Source organism: Scomber scombrus, chromosome 8 (assembly GCF_963691925.1).
Source record: "Scomber scombrus chromosome 8, fScoSco1.1, whole genome shotgun sequence".
In the NCBI taxonomy this organism is placed as follows: domain Eukaryota; kingdom Metazoa; phylum Chordata; class Actinopteri; order Scombriformes; family Scombridae; genus Scomber; species Scomber scombrus.
This window is the reverse complement of record NC_084977.1, coordinates 28,921,332-28,940,507: the sequence shown is the minus strand read 5'-3', so window position 1 is coordinate 28,940,507 and position 19,176 is coordinate 28,921,332. Positions and strand designations below refer to the sequence as shown.

At 40.5% G+C, this 19,176-nt stretch overlaps 1 protein-coding gene across 1 annotated transcript in view; it reads right to left on the bottom strand.

Annotated features, from left to right (window-relative positions):
• Window positions 1-14,657, bottom strand: part of LOC133984931 (carboxyl-terminal PDZ ligand of neuronal nitric oxide synthase protein-like) — a 199,235-nt gene extending 184,578 nt beyond the window's left edge. Inside the window, exons 1-2 of the mRNA XM_062424447.1 lie at window positions 14,293-14,657; window positions 13,863-13,934 (exon numbers count right to left, since the gene is read on the bottom strand). Coding sequence (XP_062280431.1) covers window positions 13,863-13,934; window positions 14,293-14,397 — 177 coding nt within the window. The 5' untranslated portion in view covers window positions 14,398-14,657. The remainder of the gene's footprint in view (window positions 1-13,862; window positions 13,935-14,292) is intronic.
• Window positions 14,658-19,176: the final 4,519 nt, after the last annotated feature.

Genomic DNA, 19,176 nt, shown 5'->3' with positions numbered 1-19,176 from the left:
ATCTCATTGGGGTTTTCATTTACATATAAATGAGTGGCAGTAAGAGAATGATCAGTCCTTCAAAAAAAAACTCCTCATACTTTCAAAATCTGAGATAAACTGATGAAGTCTAAATTGAGTCTTACAAAGTTAAAGCACAAAAAGCAGCAACCAGATCAACTTCACTCTCACAATGTGGGTAAAAGGTAACTGAGTACTTTTCTGACTGCGGGAAAGAATAAGATTACTTTTTAACAAAAAACATAGGTGATAAACTCTTCATTATAGTTGAGTTTTAATCTTTTAAAAGGTGAACTTTTCATAAAGAATAGAAACAAAGTGACTGTAATTCTTTGATATAACAAAAAAAACAGCTAAAAATAATCAGTCGACAGTACATTAGACACAAAAAATGTGCATAATAGTCAATTAATTGCTCAAATCAAGCGAAAATACAAAGATAATTTCGGGTTTTCCTGCCTTTCTCTGATTACTTTTGGTAATAAATGTAATGATTAATCATCAAACACTAACAGCTGAATTAATCTATAATAAAAATCATTATTTTTCAGTACCACTTACAATCCCCTAGTACACTTTCCTAAATAATAAATGCAAAACTGCAAATTTAACGTCTGTAAGCTAAATGATCAGTGTACCTGAAATCAACATGGACATAAACACAGGCACTGTGCACAGAGGGGAACCGTCACTGCTGCTGAGAGCTGAGCTATGAAAAACATGCGAAGTATGCAGGCGGTATGAAGGCAGGGCGAGCTATCTAACAATGATCGAAACTGCGTCGGGGGTGGAGGGAAGGGAGGAGCGGAGGAGCCGGCAGAGGAACATAATGAGGAGAAAGAGAAGGGGCAGGATGAAGATATGAAGGAGAGTGCGGAGAATAAAAGAGGGGACTGAAACAAGAGGCAATGCCAGATGAATAAGAAGGGGAGGAGTAATGGGGGGGGGGATGGTGGACAGAGGGTGATTGGGAAGAAGAGGAAAATAAAGAGAAGGAGGAGGAGGAGGGATTACAATAAAAAGAGGACGTATGAAAGGTAAAGAGAGTGGAGGAGGAGAGGGGAAGCTAAAAGATGAGAAGAAGTGAGACAGAGAAGGAGCAAAAGGAGGTAAGGAGAACAGACGAGAAGACGGTGGGGAGGAGCAGAGGAAGCAGCCGGCGGGAAAAACTTTGTAACGGAGCATCGCCAGACGTCTGTGATGTCTTCGTTTCTCCACCTGTTCCTCAAGGCGTTCTTAAATACTCCACTTTCAACTATAGAAGTGGATGCTGTGCAGATAATAAACAGGTCAATGAAAGCAGAGGGGCGCCGGCCTGGAAGGGACGAAGGAGGGGGGGGGGGGGGGGGGGGCAGCTGGAAGGGGATGTTAGAGCAATCGTGTGTGTGGTCTATCTGAGAGAAGTTTGTAATCCTGTAAAACGGTTGCTGGAGGTGCCGAAAACCTTGTTGTAGTCTCCATCTGACTGCTTGTTCACCTAAAATCCCTAAATACCCGTGTACCGATACATGAATACACCTGCCAACTCAAATATGACATTAAAGACAGACAGCAGAAGACTCCAAACAGACACACATGAGACATCTACACATTCACAGATTCAACCAGCAACAACATTAAAACACCGACCGCAAAATGCCTGCACCCTCGCACCGCAGCAGGAACACCTCAGACTCCTTCGGGCTGCCAGACAAATGCAGTTATTGATTCGCACCCGTTCTCCAGACCAACAAGGTTACTGACAACACAGTGATTGTTTTCATTAACGATAACAACAGGTTTTGGACTGTTGGTTGGAAAAAAACAAGCATTTCGAAGATGTCAACTTGTGTAAAGAGGTTCAATTTACAACAACATATAATGAAAAGTAATGACTTGCAACATTTGGCAATGTGGAACCAGCAATGTTTGGGATTTGTGTTTGATAATTGACCAAAGTCTTCAGGTAATTTTCTATCAGCAGTCGTTTCAGTTGAGAAAGTAATCCTACTTGGACTGCAATGTACTTTCACACTACAATAGGAAACGGTAATGAAGGTCAGCAGCTCAGAATGAATACAACGTCTAACAGTGAAAAGAGACATCATCACTTTATTTCAGGGTGATCTCATTTTTCTGGTTCCCTCGTTAATCAAATGCCTTCCACTGATTAGAAAAGCAGTAACATTTGGCTGCCAGGCTGAGTAGTTCACTTCAACAGCTGAACCATTAGACCACAAAAGCTTGCAGCACATTATACACATGTTGCAGAATAATAAGATACCCTGGTTAAAGAACAGCCTCTGGTAGAAAAAGAGCTCTCCTATTTTGCGATTAGGGGATGAAGCTGCTATTTTGTGCTAAAATCTTTAAATTTTAAGTTTTAAATAGTTCCTTCAGATTTCTTCTGGGTGAATAACAGTCTTTGCAACAGCATTTCTAACTCTACAGGACACTTCGACACACCAATAAAAAGTCATACACATGGCATTTTAGGCAGCTGTTGGAAGGCAGGTTCAGGCAAGTCTTGGGAAGATACCATCGCGTGAACTTTACTGGCTGCGGTCAGGAATGAACCTGCATCATCTCATTATCTTTATCATTATAAAGTGCAACTGTTGTAAAATATTTATCCTAAGCAACTTGCCTCTGTTTAAACAACCATGTCTCCTAGACATTGTTACATTGCAGTACAATATCCATTAGTAATACCTACAGCAATATTTATATATTCCTATGATATTATTACTATGAATATAAATTATTATATTATTATTATAAATACTTTTTAATGTTATGTTTAGGAAAAGCGGCAGCAACCACAGCTTGAAACTGAAGCCAATGCGAAAGTCCAATGAGTCCAAAATTGCAATACCACTGATGGCCACTAGGCTGGCTCCAAAAACGTCCCTGGCTCCAACAGAGCCCCATTCAAATAGCTTTCAACTTCTCTCAAGAAACCCTGAATACATTTTTTTAATGAGTCATTATGGTCTCAATTGTTAATTAGGGTCCTCTAAAAAGTGTGCTGGTGGTCATTTTGGAAGTTATTGCTCCATTAATAAGACATAAAGACGCTTTAATGCTGCTGTGTGAGCGTTGATTGACAGTTATGTCACATGCTGCTCTCCCCAGCTCCTGAGTTGGATTATTGTTGCACAGTTTTGGTAAGTTAACTGTTACCTGCCATATTAATTAGCTAATGTCTGTACAGATCGGTGCTCCTGATTCAAGCATTAATAAATAATTAGTATGCACCCAGTTCTGTGGTGCCGGGTCCACCCTAACCTGCTCTCTCCTCCCTTCAGTATGATAGTCATATATGCACCTAATTTCTAGGAGAAAGGCTTGGTGAGAAAAAGTGCACTGAGGATTGAAACTTTTTTTAGCAAGATAAATGTTCAGCCACACTCAAATCAATGATATCAAAGCAGATATTTTGCTTTTCACAGCAGATGGACAACACAGATCCCCCTTTAAAATTGACCTTTCCTCTACTTCTGAGAGTTCTTTGCTTTGCTGGGCATAGCATCTTTTTCACTGCACCTTTCTATGTTGATGCTGCAGGGCAACCATGTCAAAGTTGCAACCCACTCAGCGCTCCAATATTCCCCACCAACCCTCTAACTCACTGCTGTCTCTCCACCTGGCTCAAGGCACAAACCAGACAGCATTCTCCAATCTGCTGCTGACATTTACAGGAGGGGGTGGAGAGCCAAGTGGTGCGTGGGGTGATGCGCACAGTGTCTGCGTGGGGTGAGAAAGAAAAAACTAAACTAAACACTGGGAGGGAATCCTGCAGCATCTGTGTGCTGTTACATTACATTATCTTGTCAGAGAAAGAAAAGAATGAGGAAGTGAAGCGGTGGGTTGTGACGCATGGCATCTTTGGAAAGTTTGAGAAATATAAGCAAAAACGAAGAGATGGAGGGATCAAAGGAGGTGAAGATGTAATTGGAGTGCAGTTAATACTGCTGACAATTCAGTTTGAGGCCGTTTGCCTAGTTTGTCATTGCCAGCTTGGATGCTGAGGAGGGTGGTGTGTGTGTGTGTATGCTCGCTCCTCTCAAAACAGGCTGATATCTTCATCATGCACAAACACTAAAAGTCCCTGAATCAGGATTAATCCCCCGATTAAACCAGCAGCAAATAAATTGGATATATATTTCACACAGTCATACAAGATTTTCTCTTCAAAACGCTGTTGTAAATGGTAAACGTCCTAAAAATGTATGAGATTTACTGTCATTTATCTGTGGAGTATGCTCACAAGCTTGAAATGAATAAAAAGCAAACAGGAAAATGTCTATATCCTAAATATATTAAGCGTTTTTCTCTTTACAATAATATTATCAGCATCACAATCCTTCCTTCTTCAACCAGGAGCAAACGGGAGGACCTGGTTCTGGGATATTTATCTTCGGGTTATTTAATGTTCCCGGGATTAAAATGTTAATAAAAATTCTGTGGGATGAGATATATTTCGGTGGCATGGCGGACGTTAATTATAAAGAGGGAGGAATCAAATTAAGTCGGTGTCTCCATTAGTTACAGCAGGGGCTGACAAAAGCCCCCCGTTTCTGAGAAAAGAACCCGTGAATCAGCCAAAGTTTCACCCGGCCTCTGATGAAGGGCAGGACAATGTGACGGTTTTAACAGATTGTTAGAGGGAAAAGGACAGCACAGGGGGGAGGGGGGAGTAAGGGGGGGGGCTGGCAGCAACCAACGATATCAAGAGAAGAGAAATGAGAAGGTCAGGGAAAGAGTGAGGAAAGATTAGATTGTTGGGGAGAAGAGAGAAAAAGGCAAAGACGAGGATTTGCATAGAGGTGAAAAAAGGTAAAGCTGCCTTCACGAGGGAAATTTATTAGTGTCTTTAATTTACAGTCCTGAGCTTCACTGGGGAAACCAGACAGGAAATTTGTGAATATATATGTGTGTGTGTGTGTGTGTGTGTGTGTGTGACAAATTCTTGGAAGGACAAGAGTAGCCTGATATTCAGACTGAATGGTCATTTCAGTCTAACACTGTAGCTGTGTTAGGCATATTTGGTGGGGTAGGATTCTTGATATGACCAATTATTTGTGAACAATGTATCCAACTCTGACATCAAGAAGGAGCTGGAAGTAGAACCACTGCTCCTTCATGTTAAAAAAGAGCCAGTTTAAACGATTAGGGTGTCTCATTGGCATGACACTTGGACACTTGCCTTTGGAAGTATTTGGAAGTCCCCCAAGGGAGAAGGTGATTGCTAAGAAGGACGTCTGGGCTACTGAGCTTAACCCTTTTACCACTAGAGCTGCAATCATTTTCTTGATCAATCTATCAATCACTTGGTCTATACAATGTCATAAAACAGTGGCAAATTACTGTTACAATACCCCTTAGTCAAAGGTGACATCTTCAGGTGTCTTATTTGGACGGACCAATAGTCCAAAATCCGAAGCTATTCAGTTCACTATTACATATAACAAAGAAAAGCATTACATCATCAAACCTGAGAAATTTGAGAAGAAGAGCAAAAGACCAAAATGATCAAATAATCATTGGAAAGGCCTAAAAATAACTGATATCTGTTTTTCTAGTGGATGCAATATTCATTTAGTGCTTGACAAACACCAAATACTCAATAAGAATTGCATCATAAACATCACAGTGGAAGTAGATGATGATTAAACCCTAACGTCATGATGAGGTTTTGAAAGTTACCTCTTGCTTGCCTTTCAGATCTGCTGGCATGTAATCTTGTCTCCTGCAGCATTGAGTTGAATAAATCATTATTCTGTTTACAATTGAGTTACTTAATGTTCTTAATTAAGTCTTGCATATTTGTGCCTTTGGCTACAAGCAGCCTCCATTATACATCCCGTAACAGGAAGCGGTTGCATAGATGGCTCAGTAATAGACTTGAAGTCTCAGGGTTTGACATTTTTCACTTTGACTCAGCCTATATAACTCTGTTCCGTCAGCAACTCACCAACTTATCATGATAATAAAGCTAGTTAAGTATTAGCCACTTTTTAAACACACTTGGCTTATATGGGATTTACAGCCTGCCTCCTAAGCTCTTCACTGTACAGGATAAAGTGGCAACGGTGTGTGTGGATAAATGTGACATTGAGCGAGTGCCTGCTGAATAACACATTAACATTTTACCCATCAGGCTCAATTGATCCACCAATCCAATCACCCCCAGCGCAGAAAATCAGGAGTTGAGGAATAGCACCAGTAAAAGAGGGGAGGGTAATGAACCGTGCATGGGTCATTAATGGCTCACTTTTTGAACTTTCAACTGTGACCTTAAGTTGAGAAAAAGGCCTCTGAACAATATCTAAGAGCACAGAGATAAAGAAGAAAGTGGCTGAAGTGCACAAAGACATGCTTTAAAATACTCTCCAAAGATATTCATACACAAGTGTGGTCTTATATCATACTTATAGTCTTTGGCAATTCTTTATCTGCTTCAAAAGCAGTAAGGAGGATAAACAAAATATCCTTTCTCAAGCCAAAGCTCCTCTATCACCATTTCTCAAAGTCAAGATGGTTCAAGATGGTTTTATTTGATTGGAAAAACATTTCCATATTATGCCCAGGTGCCAGACCAGCAGGCTAGACTCCTTCATGTGCTGATGTGCCTGACACTGCAGTATTTTAAACAGGGCCGTGGTGATCATGCATGTCTGAAAAAATGTGGTAACCTTTATAGAATACCAGATGCTCCCACTCTCTAGTTCTGCTTTGAACTGCACCGCAAAACTGATATTCCTGCTTGGAATTCGTCTTTGAGTGAAATTTCTGAAAGAGGTAGCGATGTCTACTGTCGTCAAAGCACAGAACTACAAAAGAAACCAATTTAGTAGAGAAATAATTGAGTATGAGCATGACTTTCACCATGTTGTTAAAAGTTCAGAGCTGAAGAAACTAGACTACAAACTTTTGTGATAAAACTGAACTTTTTTTATATCTTTAAAATTCTTGCACTTTTTACCAGATTGCATTCATTTCCATTATAGACCTACATGGCTGAAGTAACTCGAGAAGTCTTTTACTGTGAGTCTGAGGCTCCCTCAAAGACGTGCAGCGTGATGAGGTGACCCTGTCTTTACATTTTTTCCATTGTTTGTGCACCAACAGTATTTGCTTACAGTATCTGTCAAAGTACACACAGTTCGCACTTCAAGCTTTTGGCTAAGATGAAGAAGACCGATCACAAATAGACCATCAAGAACTTTCATTATTTTATTTACTAGCTTGTTTGATTTAGTAAGAACTTGTGTATTAGGCAATCTCAGGTTTCCTATAGAGTATTTTAGTGAAGGCTTGTCACCTCACTAACATCAACATCTAACAGTTTATTTTAATAGAATAGTAACTTTCAGGAGTCTGTCAAGCATTCACAGTTTGTTAGAGAGCAAACAACTTTTTATAAACCAAACATTTTCTGGTCAAAACTTCTTTAGTCAGCATAACAGTCGACGATCATATTCACCCAAAATATGCTGACCAATTTTAGTTGAAAATAAAGCTGCCATCCGCTTATTAAAAGCAGCATTTGTCAGCCTAAGACAAATGGCACACAGCACTACTTCTGGATGGGGGTCAGTGAACACAATTTAGTTCAGGGAATTAATAACCCCTCTACAACTGTCTGAAGGGCACCTTCACTCAAAATGCAATGCGCTTAAAAGTAAATTAGAGGAAGCTACATTAGTCGAGGGAGAAAAAAACTAATGTCAAGTGTGTAATTGAAAAAAAGCCAGACATCTGCTAATCAGCAAACAGTTATAAGTGCGTTTTTACACTCCTCGTCCCCCGGAGGAAGTTCATCTCATGGTTTATAATGTGATTAAGGTAAACCTGGAAGAGTGTGTGAGGCTAAATGACAGGTACGGATACAACCTGACTCATGAGTGCCGTGTGAGTCCTCAGAGATTATTCGTTCTCAGCTGCTGCTCAGATAGTGTGGAACAGACGCGACATGCTTCTCTGCTGTTGCTGTGGTGAGCGGGGGACTGAACAGAGGCATGTACGGAGAATGGCAGCCAAGTTTGCCGAGCTCTTAATAAACTACTATTGACTGAGTTCCCAGTTGGTTTTTGGCCATATGAGCTGTGGTATATTTCACAGGAAATCACACATCTGCATAGACACTGATGGAAGAAAGTTTTAGAGTAAATTATACTGCTAAACTTTCCATATGTCATGTCCTTTTATAAATATCACATCAATATTACACTGCTAATACTAATACTGATGTCCATTATAACAAAAATAACACAGAGCTCAATGTCCTAGCAGTGGTGAGTAATTATAGAGAGGCTGCTAAGTACCATAGAGCTTTGTGCCGATGAAATGCATTTATAAACATCAAGTTCAGAGAAGAAGAAAAAAGCAATGCATTCAGAGGCAGATAAGTGATAAATGAGAGTGCCTGGAAGTCTTTCTTTCTTAACGCGAGCTATTTCTGCTGAGGAGCACATTTATTAATCTGGGTAGATTCATTGGGAAGGGGCCAAACTTCTATATCGTGTTAAAGTCAATCAAACCGGGACACGTTAACTGTGACTGTCGCTAATTAAAAAGGAAATATGCACAAAACTGTCCAGAATAAACAACACCAACAGATACGTTATCACTTTATGTAACAACGATTGTCTTCATCATGACTCTGTACCTCTATTTTTATGTTGTTTCTCATTTTGTATGATTATATCTCACCTATAACCCTCGAGGATTATATTCTAAACATCAAAGAGACAAGAAAGTGATGTGATACCTGCTGAGAGCAACAGAGAAGTGTAAATACTCTATGTGTGTGTTTTCCTGAGTGCACAGTAGACCATGATATGCAAAGTCCAAGTCAAAAGGCACTAACAGCCATATAATTACTTCAGTGAGTCATCCAGCTAAGCTGCCACAGGTAAATGGCACAACCTTACCACAATGATTGAAGCTTGTTCATGTTAATGTGATACTTTATTGATCCCTGCAGGCTTTTTGAGAAAAGATGGATGAATGAGGTCGCTGTTCACTGACAGTGGGGTGGGGGAGAGGAGGGGGGGTAAGTGGCCTGAGCTCAGGAGAGACTTAGCAGCCAGACGTTTCTCTGTTCTGCAGCTGAGAATGTCATTGAAATGAGAACAGCAGGTCAACCCAGAGTGAGCTTGTTTGCTAACTTCAGGGCTAACTTCCTTCACTTTCACTGAAGCTTGATTCAGGTATTGAGGAGCTGCAGCATGTATTCACTGACAAATAGCCAAAACTGTACACACACACACACACACTACACAGCTATACTGCAAACTTCATACACTCTCTGCTCCATCGCCAACCTCACCACCTCAAATTCAAATAAACTTTATAGGCATCACAGAGCAGACATTTATATTACCAAAGAAAAATAGATATACAACATGCAAATATCAACAAACACATCAAAGTAAAAGGCTTCTCTGCCTCTCTATCTCTATTTCTCTTTCTCTTGACCACATACTCCCTACTTTTTTGCATTAATGGAAGACTGATACTCACTATTTTGGGCTGAATTTCAGACGTTTGTGGTCGTCATCTGTCCATCTTGTTGGCTTTTTACACTTAAAGCTTTTATAGAACTTACAGTAAGGTGTGCACGGGGGAGGTTATGTCGGAGGGGTTGGGCCTCCGAGGCAAGGATAGAGGAAACACTGAACAACTTTGTTTGTAAAAGAAATGTTGTGAGTGGATCTCTTGGAAATAAAATAAAATATGGGAAGACTTACAGTTTGATGTATCAGCTTCAAATGTTCTGTAAGTAATAGTAGTAATTAATTGGGTTGGCATCATGCCCCCACTCCCTCCCCATCCTATGCTAAAGCAGTCAACCTCAGGCAAACACTGATGCTAAACTTTCTTGTATTCTACAATTATGAATGGTCGCCAACATTGGACTTGATTGATTTTTGTCCATATAACCTGGCTCCTGCTGTACATGTGCTGTGCAGCTGAGATTGAGCCATGCTGCTGCTGATAGAGAAGAATACATCACCAGAGCTGTAATTATAAACTAGATGTCAGGGTCAAACGGTAATAACAGGAGCACCACACAACATGATGCTGGTCAGAGTTGGACAGATCACACCTCTCAACCAGCCACTTTAATTACTCTCTTCCTGTTATTACTCTCCTGTGATGCATCATTAAACAGTTGAAATACAGCCTGATCAGTCTGCCTCCTGTTTCTGCCCTTCATATCAAACTACTGCACAACACAACACTGACAATCATGGGACACTTATGTATACTGATACACAGACTAATGAACTTCTGCTGTTTTCTTACCAGCAGTTAATTGCTGGTAAGCAGATGCTTGTTAGCCGCCCGCTAGACACCAAAATGTCCTGATCCCAGCTGTTCAGCAGAGCAGGTGGATGATGAGGGACGGATGAAGCATTTTTCTGTTTCTCGCTTCTACCGACCCCGGCACCGCATCACCGCTGCGCTCCTTCATTCTCCACAGACGCATCTAATCTTCTCATCTCACGCTGTTCAGCCTTCCTACAGTCATTTAACCCAACCAAAGGCAGATTAATGAGAAATTAATCCCTGTAATTTACTGTAAAGGTCTCCTCTCCTTTAACCAGATAAGCTGCTACCGGACTTTGCCAGATGATGATCACAGTAAATTAAATTTATATGGACTTTTATATCACACAGCGTGTTAATTTCAATGCGGACTCCGGCTGACAGTTTTATGGTGGTTGTTTTCCTTTTTTTGAATATCCTTTTAGCCATATTAGACGGTTTACATCATTTATTTGCAAATATTTCATATTCAAACACACGGAGAACATAACTAGAACTGAAATTAGTTTCCCATCAATCGATCACTTTGTCAACACAACATCAATCAACTATTTTGGAAATGTAATCACTTTTTTAGTCATCTATCAGATACGAATCCCACACATCTCTAGTTTCTGTAATTATTCACATATGTGACAGACTAAACAACTAATGAATTATTAGCATGATCAGGTAGACAGTAATAGAATAGAATTATTAGAAAATTTCCATACAGCATATGACCTAATAAACAAAAGCTTTTTGAGCAATGAAGTAAAGTTTGTGTTTTTCCACCTGTGATAAACTGTTTCCCTGTTCACTTCTGGGAACAGTAATTAATCATCCTATCAAGAATATCATGCACGACATACAGTGTGTGTGTGTTGCAAGAGTGTGTGTGTGTGTGTGTGTGTGTGTGTGTGTGTGTGTGTGTGTGTGTGTGTGTGCGTGTGTGTGTGTACATGCAACAAAACTCCACCGGCTCCTGCGGCGCTGCACAATATTGCTCCGCTGTAGGTGACTATTTCCTGCTTTGCCATGTCATTAGTTCGTTATCAGCTACTGGCTCACAGGTGACTCATGCACACAATGAACAATGACACCATACATCAACTGGTTGCCCGGCAACCGGCATAGCACTATACTGACTCTGCAGAAAGAGAAGACGATAAAAATCTCGGAGAAGACGGAGCACTGCGAGGAGTCTCGTTTTACAAAACTTTTCTTTCAGAGACTCCAGAAGCCATCAAGAAGTTTCATGAAAGCACGAACTGGGAGCTAGACGAGTCTGTCCTTGCTTCATTGTCCCAGAAGTACTTTGAAAATGGTGAGCACAGACTGTGCTTGAGGCAGCCAATAGTAGTGTCAGGACTGAGTCTTTTTAAAGCAAAGATGACTTTTATAAGACAAAAGACAAGAATGCTAGAAGAAGTGACTTTACATCTATGTAAATTCTGAATTAAATGGTTTTCATCCACTATTTGTATCCATGACATGAGTGCCAGAGGGCGGAAAGGGTTTCAAGAGGCCTGCAAATCTCTTATCCATGCTGCAACTTACAACTGCTCATCATATACTGTATGCATTTTTAAATCCTGTCTGTGGAAAAACAATCATGTTTTTCCTGTGTGTGTAATGATGGAGTCACTGTCTTTCATTGTTTTTGATGCACACCTACGAATGTTCCTGTTCATTCAACGGATAGAAGGCTCTAATCTGTGCCTTTGCCATGCTTCGTCAGCAACCACTTCCCCAGCGTTTTCTATGGCTGCTTCACAACATAAAAGCCTCCGGCAGTCCAGGGGAGTGAAATCATGAATTCTCTCACCAAAAAGGTCTTTATGATTTTTGAATTTGCTGTAAAAATCAAAGTCATAATGCTAAACACCCGTCTCTAATGGAAACAAGGGCTATGGGGAATGCCCAGAATGCTTGCTTAACTGTGTCCAACCCACATTAAAACTTATTTAATCAGGATATTTAGACATACTCTTTGATTGTTTGGGTGTTTAAATGTGGGCAGCAGTCTCTACAAAAACAACCTGGGTATGCTACTGCGGACAGAAGCTGCTTTCACACAAAAAATGGCTTTCTGAAAATTAAACATCAATATTTGGGCTATTTTAGGTGGCTTTGCGCAAATGCTAAACAAGTCAAACAAATGCTGTCAGCGCTGCTCTCGCACTCCCATGCTTTCCAGTGTGACCTCCCTTCCAAGTTAGATACCTGTGGTTTCCCTCCATTGTGTTGTCAAGCCATTTTCACACTGGAGAAGCCAAACCAAAGCCAGTTTTTCCGCCAACAACAACAGCTGCCATGGCAGCACACTGGGAGGTCCACTTTATAGTGGTGGGTCACTTCTCTGAAAAGGGCAATGAGAACATCTTGCACCTTTTTTGTATTAATGTGGATATATGCATGTGTCTGAGTGTGTGTGTCATATGAAGATACATCTATTTCCCTGCCAGCCACTGGAAAAAGCGTGGGAAAAAATGAACTGACAGCATAATCGCTCCTTATTACCCTCATTTTAGTGTACATTTTTGTTCTTTAAGTCATTTAAATTCATTAGGTAATAAAATAAAGAACATAAATGTGAGCTGGTGTTGCCTGAGTGACCATGTGTACGTCTGGTTTTGAAGGAGCCATCAATAAATCACAGCATACCAACGAGTTCATCAACATAATCTTCAAATACCTCTACACCACTGGCACAACCTGTATTAGTGCTGCTGAGCCAAAGTTGCTGCCAAGCTGGCAGACACACACTACTTTCTGGAGCTGAAAAGGCTGTAAATCTCAGGTTTACACAGCAGAAAGAGACAGAGAGGGGAGGGAGAGGAGGAGGAGGAGGGGGGGTGAGAGATCACACTCCAATGCATTGCTTCAAAGGAAACTTCAAAACAGCGGTGAAGCACATGGGAGAGAAAATCACCCACAGGGCAAATAGGGTCCGAGACAGTAAAAAAAAGTCTGCAACTCCAAGGTGCTTTCATACCCAATATTCATGCCAACTTTGCCCAAACTATATCACTGAAGTTTCACACTATTCTTCTACGGCTACAATTTGTTGATTTGTCATGGCATTTGCTTTGCATTGAGCTTGAGCAGAAAAAAGGTCACTCAGTATTGCACCCATTATTCAAATCATCTGTTGTGTGCACTTGGCATACCATTATATTTCCCTTTTATAGCAGTGGCAGTTTATCCATTAGGGCTAGTGGCCAATAAAGTAACTTTACACTTTCACAATCTCCTCAACTAGGCATGAGAGAAAAAAAACCCAGGATGCAACTGTCTCAATTAATTAAGTAATACAATCCACAAAATTAATCCCTGCGTCTTCCTCTAAGCACCTTGGAGGACAAAGATCAATTGGGATGATTTCATGACATAGGTTGCTGTTTTTTCAATCAAACCTACGCCGAATATAGCACCAGACTACAGTGCATCATATGACACTTCATATCATATTCAACGACACGTGCTTAATATCAAAACCAGCATGTTTTATGAGAAATTGTCAGATTTTGAATGGAGTTTTGTTGAGGCTTTCCACTTACACGTATTCTCCTCATCGCAGCCACGATCTCCACTCGGCTGCTCGGTCGCGCCACATCCAGACTGCCGATGTACTGTTTGTCAACAAATATGACAGGTAGAAAAAAACATTAATGAAACAATGTGTCGCTCAAGCTTTTTAGTCCATTCCTACTCTCCACAAAGTGTCCACTAGCAGAGGGTTAAATCAAACTTCACTGCGCAACTATGCATCAACTAGCTCCAACTTTGTAGCTCAGCTTTGTAAACAGACGCCTAATAACATGATGTCAGCTACCTTTATAGAGTAGTACAGTAAGTTATTAGGACACAGGTTGATTAAGAGTGAACGACCTACATATTTATGGTGGCACAGCTACACGAAGACAACTGCGAAACACTATAACGTTATAAAATAATTAATAATGTCGTACACTTTTCCTTTGAATTTACCTTTGCCTCGAAGTTGATCCCATGCTGGAATGCTTCCTCGTTATGCAACGGGATCCTCAAATCATGCCCATCATCAACGAGGTTGTACTTGGTTTTTGCAGGCATTTTTCCAAGTGTTTACTACTCCACAATACAAGCCGAGAGAATGGTAGAACCAGAATGAATACCAATAGAAGATGAAAACCGTGTCGCTTTTTATAAATGGAGAGTAATCCGACAGAGAGAGAGAGAGAAAAAACAATTCCCAAATCCCCGGTAAGTCAGTGCATGTTCTCCATCGGAGCCGACCGTCCCAGCATTGTAAACCCGGACTCAACAGCAGCCAAGTGGCGGCAAACTTCCTCACCAGTGCTCCGGTGAACTGCTGCCCCTGTTAATGTTCACCACGACAGCTTTAAAAACACACTGAGGCCAGAGCAAACAGCGGCACGCAGGGACAGATGTGTTTCCTGTGGCGAGTGAGTGTGAGTGTGTGTGTGTGTGTATGTATGTGTGTGTGAGTGTGTGTGTGGAAGTTGGTTGGGTCCTGCCTCCTGTGCTGTGTGTGTGGACTACCCACCCCCGCTCCCGCCCCCTACCTCCCCTCTCTCTCGCTCTCTCTACCCCCAACCCCGCACGGAGGGAGGGTGTGATTGGAGGAGTGCGGGGATCCCACCTGTTTCCATTGGAACAGAGGCGCACCGTGGTGCTATGGAGGAGGGACTCAAAGACTGGTACCTGCCCCCTCTTACCCTCTTCTTCCTCCACACACACACACACACACACACACAGCATGCACTGGCACGCACGTACGCATAAGCACACACACGGGAATAACCTGAATTTGTCACTGGTGTAAACAAAGGAGTGGCTACTGTATTATCAACATGCTTTATCTGTAAACTTTGGCTTTGTATAGACTTAGAAAAGAAATGTGCCTGTTGGCTAATGTAAAAATGAATGTCTATTTAAGTGGTTTATTCATCACTTTGTGAGATAATCGCCAAAATGAATTGTCCATAAAAATGGTCATTTGCATCCCCGCATATCGAACTTTAATCTGATCTGCTCCATTGAGAATAAGACATCTTAATATAGCGTCACAGGTGGTGCATATCAAAATCCTCTGCCTCTGAAGTGGATAAAAAGGGAAAGGCTACCAACTAGTGGCCATATACCTGCATGCACTTTTACCTGGACTGCACTCCTCTATGCAAAACTTGAAGGTAACTTTCACAAAAAAAGATAAGAACAAGAAATTATGTGATTCACGTCTTTCAATTATAGGTTTAAAGAGACAGAATTATTGTCTCATTTCCTTCATCTTTCTTTCTGTACATAGATGAAGTCAAAGTCCCTTAAATATCCAATTATACTTTTTTCCATTTTTGCAACATTAGTGGTCTGGCTTTTTGATTAATAATTCATTAAAAAAGGCAGACTGTGAAACAAAAGCTACCTACAAGGTTTCACTCTAGCTGTAAGAGTGGCTTTTATGTAAACGTGTGAGTGGCTTTCATGTAATAATAATCAAGGACTTCTATTCCTCAGTGGATGTAAGGCAAAATAGCAAAAGCAAACACTCCTACAGATTAAAACAAGCACACAGATTCATAGAGAAGTGTCTGCTTGTCCAGTAACATCAAATCTGGACTAAAATGAAAATATTGATTTATACCTACAGCAGTGGGAGTCAGAGCAAAATTTAATAAAGCTATAGAACAATGCTAGAAAAATGGCTTCATAGTGGAAAATATATCATCCTAAACACATTCTGGTTAAAACATACAGTTTATGTTGCCAGCTTTGGGGCGTACAGAATAAGATTTAGCATCCCTCACACACTCTGCTCAAGCAGCTGGAATTAAAGCATCCTTCCTTCCACAAACCCCGGTGATACATGGTCAGTGGACTCTGCAGAGCTCTGTTCATGTTTTATACAGTTGTCATGTTGTATAATGCACAAACCATCTGTGTCACCCTGGGAGTAAAGATGGAGAACTCCCCTCAAGGTGGTCCCAGGCGGTGAGGGAAAGGGGAAGTGGGGCAGCAGTAATTCACATTCTCACCACCTCTTTTGAAACGTATAAAGTGCTGCTGCTAATGGTGTCCTGAGGGCTTCAGGGAGGATGATGTTGGATGTAATGTACTCTGAATGTTGCTGGTTCAAGTCTTGCATCTGGCTACCAAATTTTGTCCCGTTCAGCCTTCTTGATTATCAATCTTGCATGGATACAGTCCAATTAAAACATAGGCATCATGAAAATGTATTTCCCTTTTGGAACAGACTCAGTTTTATATGACTTTGCCCCAAGTTTACAAGCACATGCTGACATTGAGGCCCACACATCACTTATATCAAGGCATCTCTTTACTCTATATGCAGTATTTTGAAGGATTTCTCCATAAAAACAGTTTTATTAGGCTCCATTTTTTCATTCAGCCTTCCAGAAGTCATGCCCACCTTGCCCTCTTTACAGCAAAACAGCTAGATGGCAGACAAGAACAGCTGCTGTCTGTGCATGAGGAATTATTGTCGAACGCAACCGGTTCCCCCCTCTTAAGGACCCCATGTGCTCTTAAGGCTCTTTAAAAAAGGATAGACAGTCACCTAATCCCTGCCATGTCTTCAAATGCATGTTGATCTGTTTATTAGGGCTCTGACTTTTAGAGCATATGCTACTGAGATGAAGTGAGTTTTGGAGATCAGAGCACGGCAACAGCAGGGTTCTACTTAAAAGCCAAAGAGTAGCTACGAAGGCTCAATGAACTCAAAGAAAAGAATGGCTGTAATACCGTATCCTCTATCTGTATAGAGGCCTTTTTTTGGACCACCCAAGCCTGCTAGCATACCATGTAGAGAAGAGAGAAGCCTTTATCTCCACACAATACCACGGATCCTGAATGAGACACAGTGTGATATGTGTATTAGACAAGTCAGGATATGGATATGGTAAAATTGTAACTTTCTGAAGTGAATGGTGTTAACCTTAATGGTGGTAACCTGCTTTAGGAGTGCATCGCCTCTTTCCCGGTGCATGCTGGGATAGGCTAGGGCTCCCCCAAGAGACTGCACAGGACAGGTGGTTCAGACAATATTGTAAATGGCTGGCTGCTGTTTTAAAGCAGGTGTTCACAGGTGACCTTCTTTTTTTTACAAGGAGGATAATCCCAAAATTGATAGTGTCTGCATACCCGAACATTTTGTAGGACAACCCCAAAGTACTTTTTAAAACTTTTTTATTGTTGGTATATATTGTGATGGCATAGATGAGAATAGTTTTACCCACTTTATTTTATAATGACTTTATTGTATTATTCATTTTCTAATGTTTTATTAATCTTTTATTTTATTTGGGTATTCTGAATTTTTACATTTTTAATCTAACTCTGGTGTTTCCTCGTTGTAGATTTATGAGACATATGATAGAGTTTCCTCAGTCCCTGTTTTTATTGAGTCATTATTTATTTTTATTTTTGTATATTTTGGTTGTGTAACATTACTATGCATGACAAGTGCTACACAAATAAAGTCTGATTGATTGATTGATTGATTTAATATCTATTTAATCTAACAGGTGCAAACAATATGTTGTGTTCATCTAGTTCATCCAGTGCATTTATATCCACTTACTGTGAGTCCCGAGGTTGGATCTTTTGAGGTTACAGCAAAGGGAGGACAATAAAAAGGGAAAAGGAAAACTGCTAGATGACGTAAACATGCAGGTAAAAAAAGTGCAGCTTTTAAAGTATTAAAAAATAGATTTTTCCTCAAGGATACACACAGTGGGTTTTTATGAGGAACACTAAATGTGAACAAAACAATATTTGTTGAATGTTATGAAAAAAGGAACACAGGAAATATTTTCAATTTGTTTGAGACGGTTGAGTGCACAAGCTTTTGTTGCTCAAAGTACTTCAACTAAGATTATTACGTAGATATTATATTCATTTATTATTTTCCACCCAGTAGGGTCAAGAGTGTCCTTGTGTCTTCAGTGGTCCATGTTGGTTCACATGAGTTCAGGCAGACTTGTGCTAAGCAGCCATATGTCTTGAATGTCCTCTTGAGACGATTGTCATACTCTATACTATAGACTATATTCATATCCAACAAACAAGCTTTTCAGAAAAGCTGTTCTCAGTTGATAAACCAGACATGTCAGCCTCATGTTTTAGTGTCTCTTTTCACTGCTAATTTCAGTCAGTGTCAGCAAAAGCCCTGAACCTTGGATACCCTCACCTCAGCATCTATCACAGCCTCAAGCAACTATAAGCACACACAGAAACGAGCGTGCCCATGCACACATATGCACACACCAATTCACACACACACACACACACACACACATGCAGTCTTACACATATTGAAGGGGCCTCTTAAGCTAAATTAATAATGGCAGTTTCCAAAGAATGTGGGGCACACCACAAGAGGAGTATCTGCTCTCCTTAGAGAATTTTAGAGAAGAAGACAGACGAGAAAGGGAGCGTTGGGACAAACAATGACAACAACACATTTATAATTTTGCCCGAGGCTGTGTAACAACATGGAATATTAACTCAATTAAAAATAAGCACTTATACAATCTGCTTGTGATACAATAACAAAGAGTACTAAAGTAACAAAGAGTTGTATCGGTGCACATGCAAGACTTGTTCAACCTTTCATTAATTAAGGAACTCACTTGGACTGCAGTTAAATGAGTCTTCATTGTGTTTGTTGAAACGGAAAGCTGAGAAGAGGATTCATTTGAATGCTTTCATCTGGTAACAAAGTGATGGTGAAAGATGGTCTGCATGGTTTTAGTGTTTTTTAGCTTAATTAGTCTCACAGTGACTTCAAAGAGATAACTCAGTTGTTGCAACACTTACTTCAACTATTTTTAATGCTTTGTTAATGACATG